At 40.6% G+C, this 20,343-nt stretch overlaps 1 protein-coding gene across 2 annotated transcripts in view; it reads left to right on the top strand.

Annotated features, from left to right (window-relative positions):
- The first annotated feature begins 607 nt into the window (after positions 1–607).
- SGPP2 (sphingosine-1-phosphate phosphatase 2) overlaps positions 608–20,343 on the top strand; it is a 43,871-nt gene continuing 24,135 nt past the window's right edge. The window contains exons 1-2 of one of the 2 annotated variants that reach the window (XM_083364439.1): positions 608–977; positions 18,976–19,134. In XM_083364439.1, coding sequence (XP_083220565.1) covers positions 759–977; positions 18,976–19,134 — 378 coding nt within the window. In that variant the 5' untranslated portion in view covers positions 608–758. The remainder of the gene's footprint in view (positions 978–18,975; positions 19,135–20,343) is intronic. The other variant, XM_083364440.1, reaches the window with a different exon arrangement.

The raw sequence follows: 20,343 nt of genomic DNA, 5'->3' as shown, positions 1-20,343 counted from the left end.
GCTCTGGTTATATCAGGAGGAGGGTAAAATGGTTTGTGGTGTAAGATCGTGTTAAGGGCCAAACGTTGGGTGAAGACACGATATCTTTTGGTCTTGATCACTTAAGGCAGGGGTCTTCAAACTTGGCCCTTTTATGACTTGTGGACTTCAACTCCCAGAATTCCTCAGCCAGCAAAGCTGGCTGAGGAATTCTGGGAGTTGAAGTCCACAAGTCATAAAAGGGCCAAGTTTGAAGACCCCTGCCTTAAGGGGTTCAACATACTCCACGCGGCAACTCTTGTGAGGTTGGCGGAGAACTAATGGCTACGATTCCGCAATGAACTTCCGGGCTGCGGACCGGGGCTGGGCTGAATGCAGGTCCCGTAAACGCCAGCTATATCCAGGCGAGTTGGTAGAACTCCTCCTGAGGGGAAAAAAAAATGCCGGAATGCCCAGGCTAGTTTAGAAAAGGGACCCCATCTCTCCCAACGACTGACGGCCCGACCCTTATTATCCCAGGGCGGGCTCCTTCCTTTCCCGGGGGTGGGGGAGGCGAGAAGAGCCGGCTTGATTACAAAGCGGTGACGTCCAGAGGAGCAGCGCCGGCCCCGCGGGGAAGGCGGCCGCCCGAGTCGAGGGTGGGGTGCGGCCGCACCTGTCCGCGGGCCGTCCCAAGCCCGCCCTTTCCTTCCGGTGCCTCCGCGGAGCGGCGGCCGGCTGGTGGCTCCTCTGCCCGCCGAGCGTCCCGCCTGCCTCTCGGGTTCCCAGCCGGAGCGAGCATGGCCGGCCTGCTCGGCAGCCTCTTGGGCTCTCAGCCCGTAGCTGGCTTCCAGCGCCGCTGCGGGCTCTTCCCACGGGCCGAGGAGCCCCGAGCTGAGGCGGTGGGGAACGGCAACCGCCCCCTGACTCGGCGGGACGTCCGCAACGGGCAGCGCCCGGCCGTGAGTCTGCCGGCCGACGGCGCCACCTGCCACGGCAGCCCCGGGGACGGCTGGAAGGTAACGCGCGCAACGGGGGCGAGATGCGAGAGGAGCCGGAGCTCGGTTGGCAGCCCCTATATACCTAACCCAGACCGCCTCCTCCGGCTGTCCTAGATGTACCGTATACTGTTGTAACGCCGTCGCCCGGCGGGGCTTGGGGAAATGCCCGCTTTCTTAACCAGGTCAATTATCGGAAGGCGAGCGAGCAGGAAGCCTTAAAGGTAAAGGTAAAGGTAAAGGTAAAGATTCCCCCGCACATGCATGCTAGTCGTTTCCGACTCTAGGGTGCTCATCTCCGTTTCAAAGCCGAAGAGCCAGCGCTTGTCCGAGGACCTCTCCGTGGTCATGTGGCCAGCATGACTAGACGCCAAAGGCGCACGGAACACTGTTACCTTCCCACCGTAGTGGTCCCTATTTTTCTACTTGCATTTTTATGTGCTTTCGAACTGCTAGGTTGGCAGAAGCTGGGACGAGTAACAGGCGCTCACTCTGCTACGCGGCACTCGGGACTTTAAGGGCACTTTAAGGGCACTTGGCAGCCCTTAAAAAAAGTCTCTTGTCCAGCCATGCCTTGTACTTCCCTCCTGGAAGCAGGCTGACTTCCTGTTACTGAAAGGGCTTCGGGCAGAGAGGAACAAAATTGCAGACCCGCTGCTTTAGGGACGCAAATCTGAAAAGCTGTAAGTACTGCACTCTTCACGACTTTACTACTACTCTACAGCCATGGTTCTCCCCCACCTCCCTCTTTGAAACTGTTCACTCTTGGGTAAAGACTTCTGGAGAACTGAAAAGCTTGCCTAGACATACCAACATAGACAATACAAGCTTTTGAAATATACTCGCTCCCCCCCCCAAATGATACCCGTAATAACTTTCAGAGGTGTTTTGACTTTTGCCCAAACGTTGAAGCTTTTTATTGTGCATCTAGGTGATTTACAGTAAATGTTTACTTTCAACATTGCTTCTTATAATAATTTGACCTTAACAAAAATGGTGGTGGCAGAATAATGAGCTGGGTGAATTCAACAGTGGTAGCGATGATGATGGTATTTGCAGTGTAAAATCAATAGGAGACAGCAGTTCATTCAAATATATTGCAGTAGCTTGAAGAAAATTCAGTTCCAAATTACCTCTGACATTAAAGATTTCCAGGTTATTGGCAAAAGTTTTTAGTATGCCTTTATGTTTCGTAAACTAGCATAAACACATCCTGAACTCTGCATCATGCTCAGCTTGTTGTGTGCAACCAGCCTTTGTGATTTGAAAACCATGATATATGGCTTAGCATCATGGATGAACCAAGACAGTTGTATTGTATTCACTATGGTTTAGGCATAATATTTCAAGCTTGTCAGAGGCTTGGATCTCAACAAATTAAAGGGAAAGCACTCCATACTATACAGTTCAGAATGGACTCTACCACACATACTTCCCCAATCTTCACACCTTCCAAGTTTTTCCAAGAAATTCCCAGGATTCCCCAGACAGGTTTTTCCTGAGATTTCTGAGAGATGAAGTCAACAGGTCTGGAGGATTTCTAGAAGACAACAGCTTTACAGTTAACAAAGGAATAAAACCAGCATCTTTCTGTCTGTAGTCTTTCACTAACTTATTTTACCTTAGATTCTTTATAATGTTACTATAAAGAGAGCAGCTTTGTTTTGTTGTTCTGCAACTGTTTGTGGGTGATAGGTCCTCCTCTTAATGTTAAGTCAGAAAATATTGTTGCTGAGTATTGTAACAATATTTGTTTGCAATATTTGTAGTAATATTTTATTTTTCATAAAACCTGAAATCTGTTATGCAAGTGTTCAGTGTACCATCTATTTAGCATCACTAGGAGTAAAATATGTTGTAACACAGGGGTGCCAAACTGGCAGCCTGCGGGCCGGATAAATCATGCACAGGCCATGCCCACCCCAGCTCCGCAAAGGCAAAAACCACCACAATACATCACGTGACGCGATTGAGTTTGACACTTGTGTTCTAATGTATTTATTTTTTATGAATATTTTATTCTGGCTGACTTGATAAATGGGCTACTTGTGTCCCATCCCCAAATCTCTGCCTTATGGACAAAAGCAAATATACATATGCACAGTGCTTTTTTCGTAAAAGAAAAAGGTGCTGGAACTCACACATGTTATGCAACCCTCCTTGCCTACCCTACAAGATTCCATCCAAAAAAGGTGCCGGAAACTCCATTCTGGGTGTTCTATGACAAAAAAAGCCCTGCATATACATATATGCACATTCATACACACAAACAAAAAAAGAGGGCACAATATCTCCAGGTTGTTCTTTTCTTCTAAGTCTGACCCATCGTATTCCTATTATTTTTTCTTGGATTTCTGAATTAGTTCATTTATTTCTCTATTGAACTTTTCTTCTCCAATCCTTCATATTGGCCTTTTTTATTTTTCTGTTGTTGTTTTGTGTCATTTAAATCAGCCATGCAAGTCATTTTTCTTCTAGATCTTTTCTCCCACATAGTTCAAACATGCTAATCTCTTTATTGTTTTGAAAACAACCTGAATTTCATCTACTTTAATAAGTACCTGTAAAATCTTTCTCAGGACAGTGAGGACAATTAACCAGTGGAACAGCTGGCCTCCAGAAATCATGGGCGCTCCATCACTGGAGATTTTAAAGAACAGTCACTTGTCTGAGATGGTATAGGTCCTGCTTGAGCAGGAGGCTGGACTAGAAGACCTCCTAGGTCCCTTCCAGCTCTATTTCTATTCTATTCTATTCTATTCTATTCTATTCTATTCTATTCTATTCTATTCTATTCTATTCTATTCTATTCTATTCTATTCTATTCTATTCTATTCTATTCTATTCTATTCTATTCTACGGTGGTGAGTCCCCTCCTCAAGAAGCCTGCCTTGGACCCAGCTGTGTTAAATAACTTTCGTCCGGTCTCCAACCTTCATTTTCTTGCGAAGGTTGTTGAGAGTGTGGTGGCACATCAGCTCCCTCTGGTTCTGGATGAAGCGGATTATCTAGACCCGTACCAATCGGGTTTCAGACCCGGGTACAGCATGGAGACGGCATTGGTCGCTCTGGTGAATGATCTCTGGAGGGCCCGGGGCAGGGGATATTCCTCTGTCCTAGTCCTATTAGACCTCTCAGCGGCTTTCAATACCATCGATCATGGTATACTGCTGCGGCGTCTCAGGGGACTGGGAGTGGGAGGCACGGTCTTTCAGTGGTTCTCCTCCTATCTCCTGGGACGTTCGCAGTCGGTGTTGGCAGGGGGGCAGAGGTCGACCTCGAGGCCTCTCGCTTGTGGAGTTCCTCAGGGGTCGGTCCTCTCGCCTCTCCTGTTCAACATCTACATGAAACCGCTGGGTGAGATCATTCGTGGTTTTGGAGTTGGGTATCATCAGTATGCTGGTGGTACCCAGCATTTCATTTCAACCCCAAACCACCCCAGTGATGTCCTCGATGTGATGTCCCGTTGCCTGGAAGCGGTTCGGGTCTGGATGGGGAGGAACAGGCTTCAACTCAACCCTGACAAGACTGAGTGGCTATGCGTACCGGCATCTCGGGATATTCAGAACATTCCATCTCTTTCTATGGGGGGTGAGCTATTACCCCCCATAGATAGGGCTCGCAACTTGGGAGTCCTCTAGATTGACAGCTTTCTTTGGAAGACCACATAATAACTGTGACTAGAGGGACCTTCGCCCAGGTTCGCCTGGTGTGCCAGTTGCGGCCCTATCTAGACCGGGATGCCCTGCGTACGGTCACTCATGTGCTCGTGACCTCTCATTTAGACTACTGCAATGCTCTCTACATGGGGCTGCCCTTGAGGACCACTCGGAGGCTCCAACTGGTACAGAATGCAGCCGCGAGAGTTGTGTTGGGAGTCTCCCGATACTTCCATGTCACACCTCTGCTCCGTGAGCTGCATTGGCTCCCAGTTGTCTTCCGGGTGAGATTCAAGGTTCTGGTAATGGTTTTCAAGGCCCTACATGGCATGGGTCCGGAGTACCTTAGGGATCACCTGCTGCCGGCGTCAACCTCTCTCCGCCCTGTGTGTTCCCACAGAGAGGGCCTCCTCAGGGTGACACCGGTCAGAGAATGTCGTCTGGTGGCCCCTAGGGGCAGGTCCTTCTCTGTGGGCGCCCCGGTTTTATGGAATCGTTTGCCGGTTGGGCTCCGGATGGCGCCCAACCTTCGCTCCTTCCGACGTGATCTGAAGACTTATTTGTTTGAACAAGCCGGCCTGGCCTGATGGGGGATGGGGTTGGATTTTATTGTCGTTTTAAATGTATTTTAACCTATTGTTGTAACTTGGGCATCTTGTTTAATTCTTTCTTAATTTTGGTATTTTTGTACTTTTATATGTTTGCCCTGTTCACCGCCCTGAGTCCTTTGGGAGAAGGGCGGTATACAAATAAAATTATTATTATTATTATTATTATTATTATTATTATTATTATTATTATTATTATTCTATTCTATTCTAGTGAACAAAGTGACCCCCTCTTCCTTGAGGCAGCCCCTCATATACTGGAATACTGCTATCACGTCTCTCCTATTTCTTCTTTTCTTTAGACTAGCCAAACCCAAGTCCTGCAGCTGTTCTGCGTATGTTTTAGTCTCCAGGCCTTTGATCATCTTAGTTGCTCTTCTCTGGATTTTTCTTCCAAACTCTCAACATCTTTTTTGTGATATGGTGACCAAAATTGGCTGCAGTATTCCAGGTGTGGTCTTACTAGGGTTTTATAAAGCGGTAATAATACTTCACGTGATCTTGATTCTATGCCTCTTTATAAAACCCAGGATTGTATTAGCTTTTTTGGTTGCTGCTGCACACTGCTGCCTCATCGTCAAGTGATCGTCCACTAGGACTCCAAGCTCCCTCTCACAGTTACTGTTTTTAAGCCAGGTCTCACCCAATCTGTACTTGTACCTTTGATTTTTCCTGCCTAAATGTAAAACTGCTTTTCTCCACACTGAAACTCATTTTGTTGAACAGGACCCATTGTTCAAGTTTGTCAAGATATTTTTGGATCCTGAGTTTGTCTTCTGGGGCGTCGGCTATTCTGTCAATTTGGTGTCATCTGCAAATTTGATGAGTTCCCTTTCAATTTCCTCATCTAAGTCATTTATGAAAATATTGAAGAGTGCTGGGCCTAAGATGTAACCTTGTGGTACCCCACTGCTTACTTCTCTGACAACTTACCTGACAACTGTGGCAAGAAATGTCATAAAATGGGGGAAAACACTTAACAGAAATTTTGGCTCAATTGTCACAAGATGAGGACTAGCTGTATATATAACCTCCCATCTCATTGCTGTGACTCTGTGTGGTTTACAATTAAAAAACAAAAAAGCAATATTAAAAACAACCATAAAAAATTTAAAACAATAATTCATTTCTATTATATTTACATTTATAAATGCATTTATACATGAAGAAGTTGTTAATACGGTAGTTTTTTTTCTCCTGATACTACATGCAGCATGATATGGCTTTTAACTACTTTTGGTAATAAATTATAATTTAAATAATTATACCATCGTTACGTTGATGGGAAATTTTGCAAGTATTGAAACTGCGTTTTTAGTTGATGACGTCAATCACTTTACAACCATTTGAGAAATACGAACATCTCTTAAATTCACCTGTCCATGTATGCTTTAAAATGAAGACAGTTAAAGTTTATTTTTTATTTCTCTAGTATTTCAAACAAACACCTTTTGCATTCCACACTGGAATGAGATTATATTAAGAATGGCTCAAGTTTTGTTGCATTAGCTTTCAAAGTAACCAGTTATGAAATAAACAGAGAAAACCTCATTTGTGTTTCTATTATCTTAAGAGTAGTGATTGGTTGATTGCAATGACAATGGAGAGTGTGAATTCTAGAATTTGTATGGCTAGTTGCATTTAAAAGTAGCTAGGTGTAACCTTTGAAATAATATATGTCTTTCAGTAAAGGTTGCACTGGGTGCTCTGAGCTTAGTTTGCTTGCAGGTGTCATTACCCAAGTGAGTAATGAGTACAAACCAAACAAACTAAGCAAACAACCAAGCTCAGAGAGTACCGAGGACTCCATATATCTCTTTGCCCTTAAGTAATTAAGTTGTAATTTCTTCCAGGTCAATGTAACATCTCATGATAATAGACATATACTACATAATTTCACCTTGCTAGTTTGGAAATATAGAAAGCTTGTATCAGTACTCAGCTTTCCTAATGCCCAGATCTGAAGGCTATTTTAAAATATATCTTCAAAAATATATTAAAATCCCTTTGCCTTGGCTTCCAGCATATCCTCCTTACTCAGTCATTATTTTAACAGCAGATAGTCTCTTTACTTTCAGTTACGCCCTTTCTCTTCTCCCCGCCATCTGTTTTTCCTGAAGGGTCCGACTCCTACCTAGTACCTAGTGTCCTTCCAAATCTGCACTTAGTTTATTTTTTTTTATTTATAGTCTGTGGACCATGCTCTTCCACCAACAAAAATATGTGTGTTCGGTATGGAATGGTCCAATGGGCACCTGAGATATTATCCTTGAAATTGCAGGTAATCCTCAACCTAAAACATTTCATTTAGTGACTGAAGTTACAACATCACTGGAAACAAGTGACTTATGACCATTTTTCACGCTTACAATTGTTGCGGCATCCCCATGTCACATGATCAAAATTTGGATGTTTGGCAGCTGGTTCATGATGATGATGGCTGCAGTGTCCTGGGATCATGTGATCACATTTTGTGACCTCCTGACAAGTGAAGTCAGTGGGGAAGCCAGATTCACTTAACAACTTTGTTACTTACTTAATAATTGCAGGGATTCACTTAATGACTGTGGCAAGAAAGGTCATAAAATGAGGCAAAATTCATTTAACTGTCTCACTTAGCAACTGAAATTTGGGGCTCAGTTGTGGTTATAAATCAAGGACTACTTAGTAGAGAAACAATTGATGTCAGGTCATTCCCTGAACTTCCTTAACAAAGCAGATTTGAACCCTCGATGTTCCAGATCTATAGAATTAATCTATGTACACAGCATCCCAGTTCCAGGAATCTAACGCCTTTTAGATTAGACCTCAGCAGATCTACAGGGTCAGTTGCAGAAGGGCTGTTACTGCAGTGACTTGGTCTGAAAGATCACAGAAGATAAAGACAATGAAGTGGAAACTGTCCCTCTATGCCCTTTCTGTAATGTTTGCCATCATTTCTCCTGTGACATACTGTATATCCTGAATGTGTGATTTCATTACTCATACCATCTAATCCTGGTGTTTCTGGCATCAAAATTTCCATAATTTGTTCTTTTTCTCCCAGAGGAAAGCCTAGACGTGATCATACTTTATGAAATACCTTAGCTTTAATATAACACAGCAATTCTCCATAAGTATCTAGCAAGTTGATCCTATGTTGAGAGGCCCAAACAGATGGAATTTATCTTCTGTTTTTTTTTAAAAAAAAACCCTTCTGTATAATATTGTACTACAGTGTGATAGTTGCTAAAGACTAGTCAAAGTCTTTATTTAGGATGGGTTCAACAACTACATAATTTTCTGATTTGCTGACTGTATCCAGCATATTTGTGAACATGTTGTTTGGTTTGGCAAAGCAACAGTTGGTTTATATAGTGCTTGGAAGAAAATAGTAGTTGGGAAAATGAAGAAGTAATAGCAGCAGCAAGGAGGCCCTGCCTAAGGGCAACCATATAACACACCCAAAATATCTTTTTCCATCTGTACTCTTGATGTTGAACCATTAACATGTGCTGAAACACAAGCGTTTCTTCAGTAGATAATAATTAACCAATTTAAGCTGTATTGATTTTAGTTGGAATTTAGCGGTTGTGATGACTATCTTCATTTTATTCTCTTTATTCTACTTTTGCCAATAAACTTTTTATACATTTAGGTAGCTTAACAAAGTGTTTCTCATTGTATTTCCCTGCACGGACAATTGAATTGCTTTTGTTTCAGATTGAGACAGCATTTGGTCTGCATTGTTGGCTCTCACAGGAGAACCCAAAATATTTTCTCTTCTTTTTTTCTTACAGCTGAATTGAATGATGGAATCTTCAATAGACTAGAAACTTGTCAAGTAGGGGAATGTGGGTTGTTAGGAGATACTTGACTGACAGTCTAGCTAGCATAATACCTTCTTTTTATTGGAAGATCTATGGGAGAAATAATCTTGTCAGTAAGATTTTCTGTCACAGCTAGTCCTCAACTTACAACCACAATTGAGCCCAAAATTTCCATTGCTAAGTGAGACAGTTGTTAAGTGAGTTCTGCCTTCTTTTTTGACCTTTCTTGCCACAGTTGTTAAGTGAATCACTTCAGTTGTTAAGTGAGTCCGGTTCCCCCATTAACTTTGCTTGTCAGAAGGTCACAAAAAGTGATCACGTGACTCTAGGACATTGCAACCATCATATTTTGATCATGTGAATTTTGATCATGTGACCATGGTGATGCTGCAATGGTCGTGTGAAAAATGGTCATAGGTCACTTTTTTCTATACCGTTGTAATTTTGAATGGTCACTAAATAACTGTTGTAAGTTGAGGACGATCTATATTAGCTTCAAATAGTCATATAGCTGCTTCCTAATTCCTGATTCATTCTCTTTGGTTCGGTTCGTTCTTCTTGATCTTCCTTACCTGTCCTTTTTTGTTTTTTTTTAAGAGTTCTAGTATTTGTAAACATCTTTCTTTCAGCTTGGTTTGTAATTGTAATTCCGGTCCATTTCAAAATTACTTTTAAATGTTTATTGCACTAATAACCTTTCTTGAAGGAGCTTGGACAGGTCATGATTTTAAACTGAATCCTTTCTGTTCCTATGCTGATTGCTTTATAACCTTCTTGCTAAACTTTACTAATTTTCTTTTTTTTATATATACAAGTCTTAAGAGGCATAGAACCCATGTTTCTGCCTTTGTGTTTCAGGCAATTTTCCCAGTCAGTGCCCAGTACCATATGCTATGCAGACAGGCAGGCACCATGGGCTGTGGCCAGTTTTGAAGCAGCCTATATTCAAAAACAGCAAAGCTGTTTGGAGAGCGAATTGGAAGCCAACAGGCATAAAATATGCTGGATCCTTCTTCTTGTGTTCATAAATGTTAACCAGCTGTTTGACATGAGATGCTTCTAACAATTGACACAGCTCTTTTCTCCCCTAGTGTGTTCCCAAGAAGGATATGTATGTGTTAAAAATCGGTAAGCGTATATTTCCCCCCTCCCATATGGTTAAACTATAACACAATTCATGGCAATGACAAACCAACCTTTCATGAAATTTTGTGGATCAAATTTGGCTATTTCATAAGCCTCAGTAAGGTATGATAAGGTACAGCTTACTGTTGCACTGTGTGATTCATAGCATCCATTTTCTCACAGTGAGCCTAGTCATATGAGCAGGGGTTTATTTTTCATTATTTCAAATAAGTAGGAACAGTAAGGACTTTTTCCTCTAAGCATGGTTCTCGAATTATTCTATAATAGTCCTGAAGCATTGTTTCTTCTGAATTGTTAATTTTCTTCTTTAGAACAAAAATATCCTTCACAAGTAGTCCTCGACTTACAACAGTTCATTTAGTGACCGTTCAAAATTACAGCGGCAATAAAAAAAGTGACTTTTGACTATTTTTGACATGCATTCCCATGATCATGTGATGAAAATTCAAATGCCTGGCAACTGACTCATATTTATGATGGTTGTAATGTCACCCGGGTGTGTGTGTGTGTGTGTGTCATGTGATGGCCTTTTGTCACCTTCCGAAAAGCAAAGCCAACAGGAAAGCCAGATTCACATAACAACCGTATTACTAACTTAACAATTGCAGTGATTCACTTAACAACTGTGGCAAGAAAAGTTGTAAAATGGGGAAAAACTGCAACCAAAAAAAATTGGGCTCCGTTGTGGTCAGGCCTCCTCCTATGCAATTTTTAGTTGATGCTACAAAAAAGTGAAGCCTAACCAGATTTTATATATAAAAAAGAATTATGAATGACTAAATCTGTAGATTCAACTACTGTGTAGCCAATGACTTCACTGTGACCTGTGGAAACACAGACATACACCATGTTATAGTCTTTCGGGATAAGGAATTTATTCAAAGAATAAAGGAAATAGAAAGCATGAGGAAAGAAAAAAGAAAATGTCTGGTGGCATAACACCTTTCTAAATAGCATTCTTACCTAACCAGGCATCCTTGCTTCCACATACTAGGACGTAAAATGTAATACGTTGAAACAGGAAGAGGAACAACTGAACAGCAGAAAGTGGCAGCAGAAACAATAACTATGAGTCCTAAAAAAACATACTGCATTTACAATAATCATTGGTATAGAATTGGCATTAAATGTTGGCAATAAATTCCTTTGGTTTAAAAGGATAACTAGACAAAATTTTGAATGATAAATTTATTGACTGTCAGGCTCTGGACCAGTGATGGAGAACCTTTTAGAGACCGACTGCCCAAACTGCCACCCCAAACCCACTTATGATGTATCATCGGGTGCTGGGTGGGTGTGGCCCATTGGGTGGGTGTGGCCCATTGGGTGGGTGTGGCCCATTGGGTGGGCATGGCCCATTGGGTGGGCATGACTCGTTGGGTGGGCGTGGCTGTGGTGATCATGGCAGACTGGGTGGGCGTGGCTGGGGTGGGCGTGGCCAACTCGATGTTGCTCATGGGGAGGGCCGGAATGCAGCTGAAAGGCAGGTTAGTAAAAAAACGCTTGGGGAGGGAGGGTGGGTGCAGCAACCTTACCCTGTGTGGGTGTTGATGCAGGTTGCTCATGGACAGGACTGAAGGCTTAGGACTGGGGCGACAGCATGCATGCCCACAGAGAGGGTTCTGCATGCCACGTGTGCCACACGTGCCATAGACCAAAGACAACACTGCAAAATCCAGTTGAGCCTAGATCTTTGTTTGCTTACACCTAATGAACAGAATCTTGCTAAACTAAATCTATAATCTTCTAATCTAAATATATCCTGAGAGATTCTTGTGTGTGGTTACCCTGAACCTCCTCCTCCCCCCCTCCTCTCTCCAGTTTATGTCTGCACAATATCTTCAAATGGGCTTCTCTCTGTTGAGATTTACTGCCTATTCCCTAGGAAAGCTCCTCTCCACTGATTTTCCAGGTGCACATTGCATCACCTTAATGGAACTGGGTGATGGGACAGTATATTAGGTCTGTCAATAAAATGCATTCTGGGTAGGAATGCAATAATCTTTGTCAAGGTGAGGAGGCAATACAATTCTACTTGATGCAGCTGGAAGCCTTGAAAGGCAGTTCAGACAGCCAGAAAAATCACACACATGGACATAGTCTACACACACACACACACACATCTTGTTGATTCTAAAGATTGAAAGGTAGTGGCAGAACAAACTTCTGAGCATGTGCTGGCAATGTACAGAACTTTCTTTTGGCTACTGGAACTGTTGATAGAGGCAGACAAGGTGAAACAGTATGGTCACTTTGCTTTACTTTTAGACGGCTCACTCAACAGCTTCAGGAAGCTTTACATCAAAGCAAGACTCTGCATTGCTAAATAGAGATAACAGAGAACATCATTGGGAAGTACATTGGAAAGAAGCCCTTGAACCTATATATTACTTAGACTTTTCATTAGTTAACCACTGGAACAACATAGATGATCCATTGTTTGTTTCTAGCAAGGGTTTCCTTATGCTTTTGCAGCACCAACAGTATGCAAGTTGGTTTACAAATTTCAAGAGAAACCAAGAAGACTATGATAGGAGCGGTGAGGAATTGTTGAATTAAGTGTGATGAAATGTTGAGGAATTGAACATTGTAATGAATTGTTGAAATGAACATTATTATGAAAGAATACAATTGCTAGGAAATAACAATGTAATTATGCATTCTCTGTTCACATATACTTGAATTTATATGCATATATTTGAACTGTTGAATCAGGGATAGAGGTATGGTATTCATTTAGCAGAATAATACAGTTTAAAGAAATAGTAGAGAATAGCTATTCTTAACTTGAAGACAGAAGAGATTAGCTCAAATTACTCTTTAAATACAAAATTAAGTCTTTATTTTTAATATACACTTAGTCATGTTGTTTTTTTTATCAATGGGGAAATGTGTAAAGTATCTGGCTCTCTTTCTTCAACTATTCTTCTTCTTTCAGATAGCCGTCCATACATCAGAGTGAACTGTTTTTCTTGAAACAACATCGATTGTTATGCCAAACTATCCAAGTAATATCCACAGAAAAGCACAGAAATAAATTCGTAGAAATAAAGGTTCAGTATGGCTGAACAACTCTAATGATAAGTAGAACAACAAACCCCCCCTAAAAAAAAACCTGGAGTAATTCAAAGTGAATCACTATCTAGAAGGATGGGAAAAATATATCATTATCTTCAATCAAATCATAGAATAATAAAGTTGGAAGTGACCACAGAAGTCATCTGGTTTAATCTCATCCTGAGTGAAAGGTCCTCTGGCAGATGACCATTCAGTCTTTGTTACAAGCCCTCTAATGAAGACAGACTCACTGTGTCCTGTGGTAGCCTGTTCCACTGGCTCACAGCTTGGATAGTCAGGAAGTTCCTCTTGACATCCAGTCCTCAAACTAGTCCTTATAATTTTAACCAACTGATACCAACTCTTCCTTCTGGGACAACAGAGGAAAAAGTCCATTCCTTTTTTTTCCTAAGATAATTGAAAACGTCATCGTATTTTTCTTTAATTTTCATGTAATCTAAATATGCCCATAGGCTTATAGCATTTCCCATAGGCCTTAGTTTCCAAGCCACTCACTATCCTTGCAGTGAATTTGATCTAATTTGTCATATCCATTTTGTACTATGGTGCTCAAAACCTGGCACTGTAATCCATATAAGAACTGACCAGGCCAGAGCAGAATGGAGAAATCATTTCCATGATTTGTACTTTATGTCCTGCATACAACATTCTCCATTCATATATCTCCATTCATACATCTGTGAGGAGGATTTCTTTGGAAAGTGTTTGCAGTTGTTATATCCAGCATTTGATTTACACAACCCCTTGGAGCGAGTCTCTTTCCTTTTCTCCAAAGATAACATTTTAAATGATCTATTGCAAAGTATTAGTGGCATCATCTGATGTAGTGGTTTGCAGCATGATGGCACTGTGACCATGCAACTGATGGCAATTATTTGCTATAGAACGTTTTAAGATATCAGCTTTGGAAATGCAATTTCTATGGACTTAAAGTGGACATTTTGCAGCATGCCAATTGCAATTAGTGGTTTTTTATTTGTGTAAATTGCAATCTTGAAAAAAATAGATTATAAGTATAAGCATTGTAGGGGAAATAATTTTCCCTCTTTTTTCCTACTATGATCCTGACAAAATTGAGCTTTTGTTTGCATTCCAAATGAAGCCTCTGTGAATCTGATGGAAATGTCTGCTGCAATGCAAACAGCAGCTCCAAGAAAGACCATTTTTGGCAAAGTCCTAACAAGAAAAGGCAAGCTTCTTTCCTGCCCCAAATTCTGAGGTTTTCCTGCTTTTCATGTGATTAATTTTAAGTAAAGCACAGTAGAAGCTTATCATTCACACTGGCTGCATTTATACACTTACGTTTGTCTCTAATTTGGTCCTGAGAGCATAAGAATTGATTTGCTCTACTTCTAAACTAGCTTCCTATTCTCAGAAATTGCTTGCCAGATGCCTGGCTAATCTCAGATGCACTGCAGGTAACCTACAGAATTCCTTGTCAACTGTCCTAACAAAGTAATGATGCCAGTGGGAGTTTGATTCTTAGCTCAGTCATTGGAAGGACAACATATGAATCTGCTTTGCATCGGTGTGAGCTTCCTACAAAGCTGCACATGTGCCTTGATAGCCCTTTGACTGCTGTTTGAGAAAATGTGTACTTATGTTTATAAAAGGCACTTTTATTTTAACACAAGGAGAAAAGGAGAAATAAAAATATTTTTTTCACCATTCATGACATTTGCAGAAGCTCTTTGCATTTGATCCTTATGATAGGTTACCTAGAGGTTCCCAAGGATCTACGAATCTTCCTGGAATATTGAGAGCCTGACACATTTCTTTTCAGAAACTGGCTTCCATCTGGGAATGGGGGGAAATCACAAAACTCGTATTTACCAGAAGATGGACAACTTGAGAGATAGTTCCCTGGCCTTATTTCTCACTCCACCTGGTCTAGCTATATCAGGGGTGTCAAACTCAATTTCATTGAGGGCTGCATCAGCATTGCGGTTGCCCTCAAGGGGCCGGGTGGGTATGGCCAGGGTGGGCGTGGCCTACTGGGTGGGCGTGGCTAGAGTGCGTATGGCCTACTGGGTGGGCGTAGTCAGCTCTACATTGTTTGCATCAAGGGTGCCTATGGGGGCCTGGGCTGGAGTGGGATGGATCTGTGGGTCTCTGGCAGAAGGAGATGGGACCGGGGCCAGGGCCAAGGCAGTGGGGGCCATTCCCTCACTGTTTCCAGGATGGCTTCGCGGGCCACATGAAACCACTTCGCGGGCCGGATCCGGCCCCCGGGCCTTGTGTTTGACATGTCTGAGCTATATCTTTTTGCTGGTCAAGTGGGCTCTCTTCTCATAACAATGAGGGACAAGGCTTCTGGGATTGCTTCCCATCTCTTTAACAGCACGGTCTATATTTTCTTCCATGTGAAAAAAGAGCAGATATATTTGTGTTTTTGATCTCCTGTTGTATGGCATTTCTGTATGTTTCTGAGTATACGCACATAAGAAACATACAGTGGGGCCTTGTACTATCTATTCTGGGTCTCATTGTCAGAAAGCAGGGATTTACAGTGGAGAAGTCAGGAAAGTTTGGAGTTGCTCACCAATTCCATGGGGATTTTTTATACTCCTCCCAGTGGGAGATCGGAACCTGCTTTTGGACCTTTTCCCCCTGGGTTTCTTCTCCAATACCAGGATTTGGTCTCATTGTGTTTTAAAGACTTACCCTTCTGATGGATAGGCAGAGAGTCCTGAATCCCTTATTATTATTATTTGTCATCATTCTGTTGGGTTGGAAATAATAGAAATAAAATTAAGTGGATCAGGGAACCTTGTGGACAATAAGAGGAAAATCTGCTGCTACTGGTTGTTTAGCTTTATGTTATATGGATGTCATTGCTGACGCCCTTTGAACAACAGAGCTTAATATATAACTGGGTGAATTTTTTTACAAGTAGAAAAAAGTGTGCCGTGAGAACTCTTCTGTGCTATAGACAATAAGGAATTTAAAATAACTACGGTATATAAAAGCAAATGAAAAAATAGAAATTTAAGATTGTTTCTTTGTAATTTTATATTTCTAGGATCAACTAGTTGATTAAACAAAAGCATTTAACGGTTTGAATTGTATATAGATATATAACAAATTATATAACAGTAAACAAATCTTCACTATAGCACCATGTGTCAAATAAAACAAATCTCAGTTATATACCATATGTCATGCCTGACTGTACGCTGAACAAGTCAAATTTCTTTTGTTGATGGTTGGCTCATCAACATCCAAAACAGGGTGGGAGAAACACTGGTGCCTGCAAACCTTGAGAAAATTGGTTTTAACTATATCTGTTATTGTTTTTGTTGTATGTTGGTATCTGGAACCTTATTTAGTTATCCATAAGATAATGATGCCCTAGAAATCCCATTTAGAAAAGAGTGGTATATTTTGATAACTATCCACGTGTTAGTCTTATAGATAAACTGAGATGCCTTTCTATTTATGGATTTTGTTCTAATAAGACATTCAGCATCTGTATTATGAGGTTGGCTGCAAAGAGACATGCTGCTAGCATTGTCATATTTTTGAAGTCACTGAATAATTCAAGAAAACAAATCATAATTCATTATGCAGATTTCATTGTGACTATCATGTTGAAGTATTCAACCTTAATGACAGTTCCACTAAATCAATACCTCTTCCTAGCACTTTGTGAGTTACTTCTAGGATTCCTTGAAGGAATTCATATCCTTTGGATTTGTTTATGACTGTTCCATTTAGCACTAGCACTTAGACCTATATACCACTATATAGTGCTTTACAGCCCTCTCTAAGTGGCTTACATAGTCAGCATATTGCCCCCAATAGTCTGGATCCTCATTTTACTGACCTTTGAAGATTGGAAGGCCGAGTCAAGCTTGAGCTGGTCAGCATCAAACTCCTGGCTGTGGGCAGAGTTAGTCTGTAATGCGGCATTCTAACCACTGTGCCACCACGCCGCCATCTGTTTGTAAAATAGTTTCATTTTTAAAATTTTAATTAAAATATGTAGATTACTGTTAAAAAGATGAGAACAAGGGATAAAAACTAACAAATATAAACTAAACTATAGGTGAATAAACAACATTTTAAAGTATCATAAAGTTTGTGATTTTCGTTAATTAGATATAAATAACTGAATGTACTATAGCAATACAATAGCAGTAGCACTCTTAGACTTCATATATTTTACAATACTAGAGTACAGTAGTTTACAGAGTCAGAATATTGCCCCCAGCAATCTGGCTCCTCATTTTACCAACCCTGGAAGGATGGAAGGCTGAGTCAATCTTGGTCAAAATCAAACTCCTGACAGTGAGCAGAGTTAGCAGAGTTATACCGTTTTTACAAACCAAAAATCACAATTAAGCTCTAAGCTACAGCAAGAGTCTATCTCAAGAATCACAGTCAACACAGTATAAAACACCATGTAGAATTATAAACTAAAAGGCATTCAATCCGCATTATTAAGAAACTGTTCTGATTAAATGTCCTGTGCAATTGGAGTATAGGTCCCACCCCTGGAGAAATCCAAATTATGGCTATGATACAAATCCATGTAATTAAATTGAAATCTGTGGATGGTTTGAGTTGAATTCTATGTCAAATGTACTTTTAAGGTAGAAATGTATTCTAAACATTGAAGCGTACTCTCAAATTTGGTTAGCCATTCTTCCATGTACAAAGTACCTTTTTAGTGAAAGGCATAAAATCTTACAGCAACTAGCATATGCAATGCTAATTCAGTACACTTTGAAGGGATACATGGTTTAATAAGAAAACTGAGGCTGAAATGGGAATTCAGCTTTTAAGATTTTTTTTTTTTAAATTTTAGTATAAATCGTTTTCCAGAATTGAGCTTTGCAACACTGCAACCAATTATGGAAAAAGAGATCTGCTCTCTTGATTACATTTCCAGCTAAGTTTAGAGAAAGAATTGTCCATTTTTAGCAGTCAGGATTGGAGTGGTGTTCCAAGAATAAGACATCTTGTAATAGTTTTCTCTGATATTTGGAATAAATTTAATATTCTTCCATTGGAATTCTCATTGTTGCATGTGGTGATTATGATCCTGCACATGATCTGTCTCATTCTGGCTCCCATGACAAAATCTGTTCAGTTGTTTGCATTTCTTTGCCTTCAAATCCAGTGGGCTTTGAGAGATCCCCCACCATTTAATGATGGACTTATTCTCAAATGTTTTCATTGGTACCTTCATTCCAAGACCTCTTAAAATGTTCCAGAACCTCAACATACTTTGTTGGGCAAATATCTGAATATAGAACATTCCACAGAGGAAAAATTATTCCACTTTTCTTTGGTGAAGTAAGTGTCATTTAGGAAAGAAACATTACCTACTGTCAGAAACCTTTTCCTTTCTTTAACACTTTCTTTCATTTCCTACAAACTCCCCCCCCCTTATTTTCCTTATTCCTTTTTTCAAGAAGTATCCTTAATAATATCAGTGAATGTAGAAAGTATTTTGCTGTTTTTCCTATACCATCATAGCATAAGGGAAATTGAAATATGCTACCTTACTTCCATGACTTCTTATTAATTCAGTAAATTCCTGCTGCTGTAATAAAATCAGAAAAACTCTGATAATCTCCTTCTAGTTAAAACAGAGCTAGAACTGGAATTTTTGTTTGTATTTTTCACATTTTTGGAAAACCAAGATTGCTGAAAGTGAATATTATCTGAGATTCCCCTTATAAATGTACTAACACACTAAATTTTCTTGTAGGAATGTTCACAAGATTATGTTGTAAAAAATCATTTCTACTACTACCTGTTCAGAATTTCTGCTGCAATGGGCCAGGAAGTTTTCTACATCACATTTCTTCCGTTCACTTACTGGATCATTAATGCCTATGTTGCAAGGAGACTGATAATTATGTGGTCGGTAAGTGTTCACATTATTCACAATTTAATATGATGTTGCTAATTTTCTCCAACTGGTTGTAAATTAAAGTATGTAAAAGCCCCACTAACTGCTTTTATGCTACTTTCTCTCCATTTGGACTGAAACAATAAGATCCTTGGCGTAAAACTCACAATGTTATAAACTGTTGATTTTCAGAAGAGTTCATGCCTGATGCAAACTGTGTATCTCCTGAAATGGTCTCTTCCACATGCTTACAAATGGACACCATGGGAGGAATGTTGGGATGAACAGCCACATAAGAAGGTGTCATACAGTTGAAACTGGTTTTCATATATATAAGCCTGCTGGAATAGAATCAATGCAGCCTTTACATCTGGAGAGAATATTAGTTCAACTGTTCCTTTTCATTGTAGTAATTCTTAAGAGGATTAGAATAGCTGATCAAGAACAGCGGTAGTCTTTGCCGCTTTGTACTCCTCTATTCACAGTATCGGATTTTCATTTTTACATCTCTGAATGTAGTAGCGCCCTCTGCTGTTCTCCTGTTAAGCATTTTGTATTCCATCAACTTAAGAGAGCTTACTTGCAAGACAAAGGCATTCCATGTTCTGCAATGAAACCATATATACAGGTGAAACTCGAAAAATTAGAATATTGTGCAAAAGTTCATTTATTTCAGTAATGCAACTTAAAAGGGGAAACTAATATATGAGATAGACTCATTACATGCAAAGCAAGATAGTTCAAGCCGTGATTTGTCATAATTTGATGATTATGGCTTACAGCTCATGAAAACCCCAAATTCACAATCTCAGAAAATTAGAATATTGTGAAAAGGTGCAATATTCTAGGCTCAAAGTGTCCCACTCTAATCAGCTAATTAAGCCATAACACCTGCAAAGGGTTCCTGAGCCTTTAAATGGTCTCTCAGTCTGGTTCAGTAGGAATCACAATCATGGGGAAGACTGCTGACCTGACAGCTGTGCAGAAAACCATAATTGACACCCTCCATAAGGAAAGAAAGCCTCAAAAGGTAATTGCAAAAGAAGTTGTATGTTCCCAAAGTGCTGTATCAAAGCACATTAATAGAAAGTTATGTGGAAGGGAAAAGTGTGGAAGAAAAAGGTGCACAAACAGCAGGGATGACCACAGCCTGGAGAGGATTGTCAGGAAAAGGCCATTCAAAAGTGTTGGGGACTTTCACAAGGAGTGGACTGAAGCTGGAGT

Source organism: Vipera ursinii (genome assembly GCF_947247035.1).
Source record: "Vipera ursinii genome assembly, chromosome: 5".
Classification (NCBI taxonomy): domain Eukaryota; kingdom Metazoa; phylum Chordata; class Lepidosauria; order Squamata; family Viperidae; genus Vipera; species Vipera ursinii.
The sequence above is the reverse complement of the archived record's forward strand: the minus strand, read 5'-3'. Positions and strand labels throughout refer to the sequence as shown.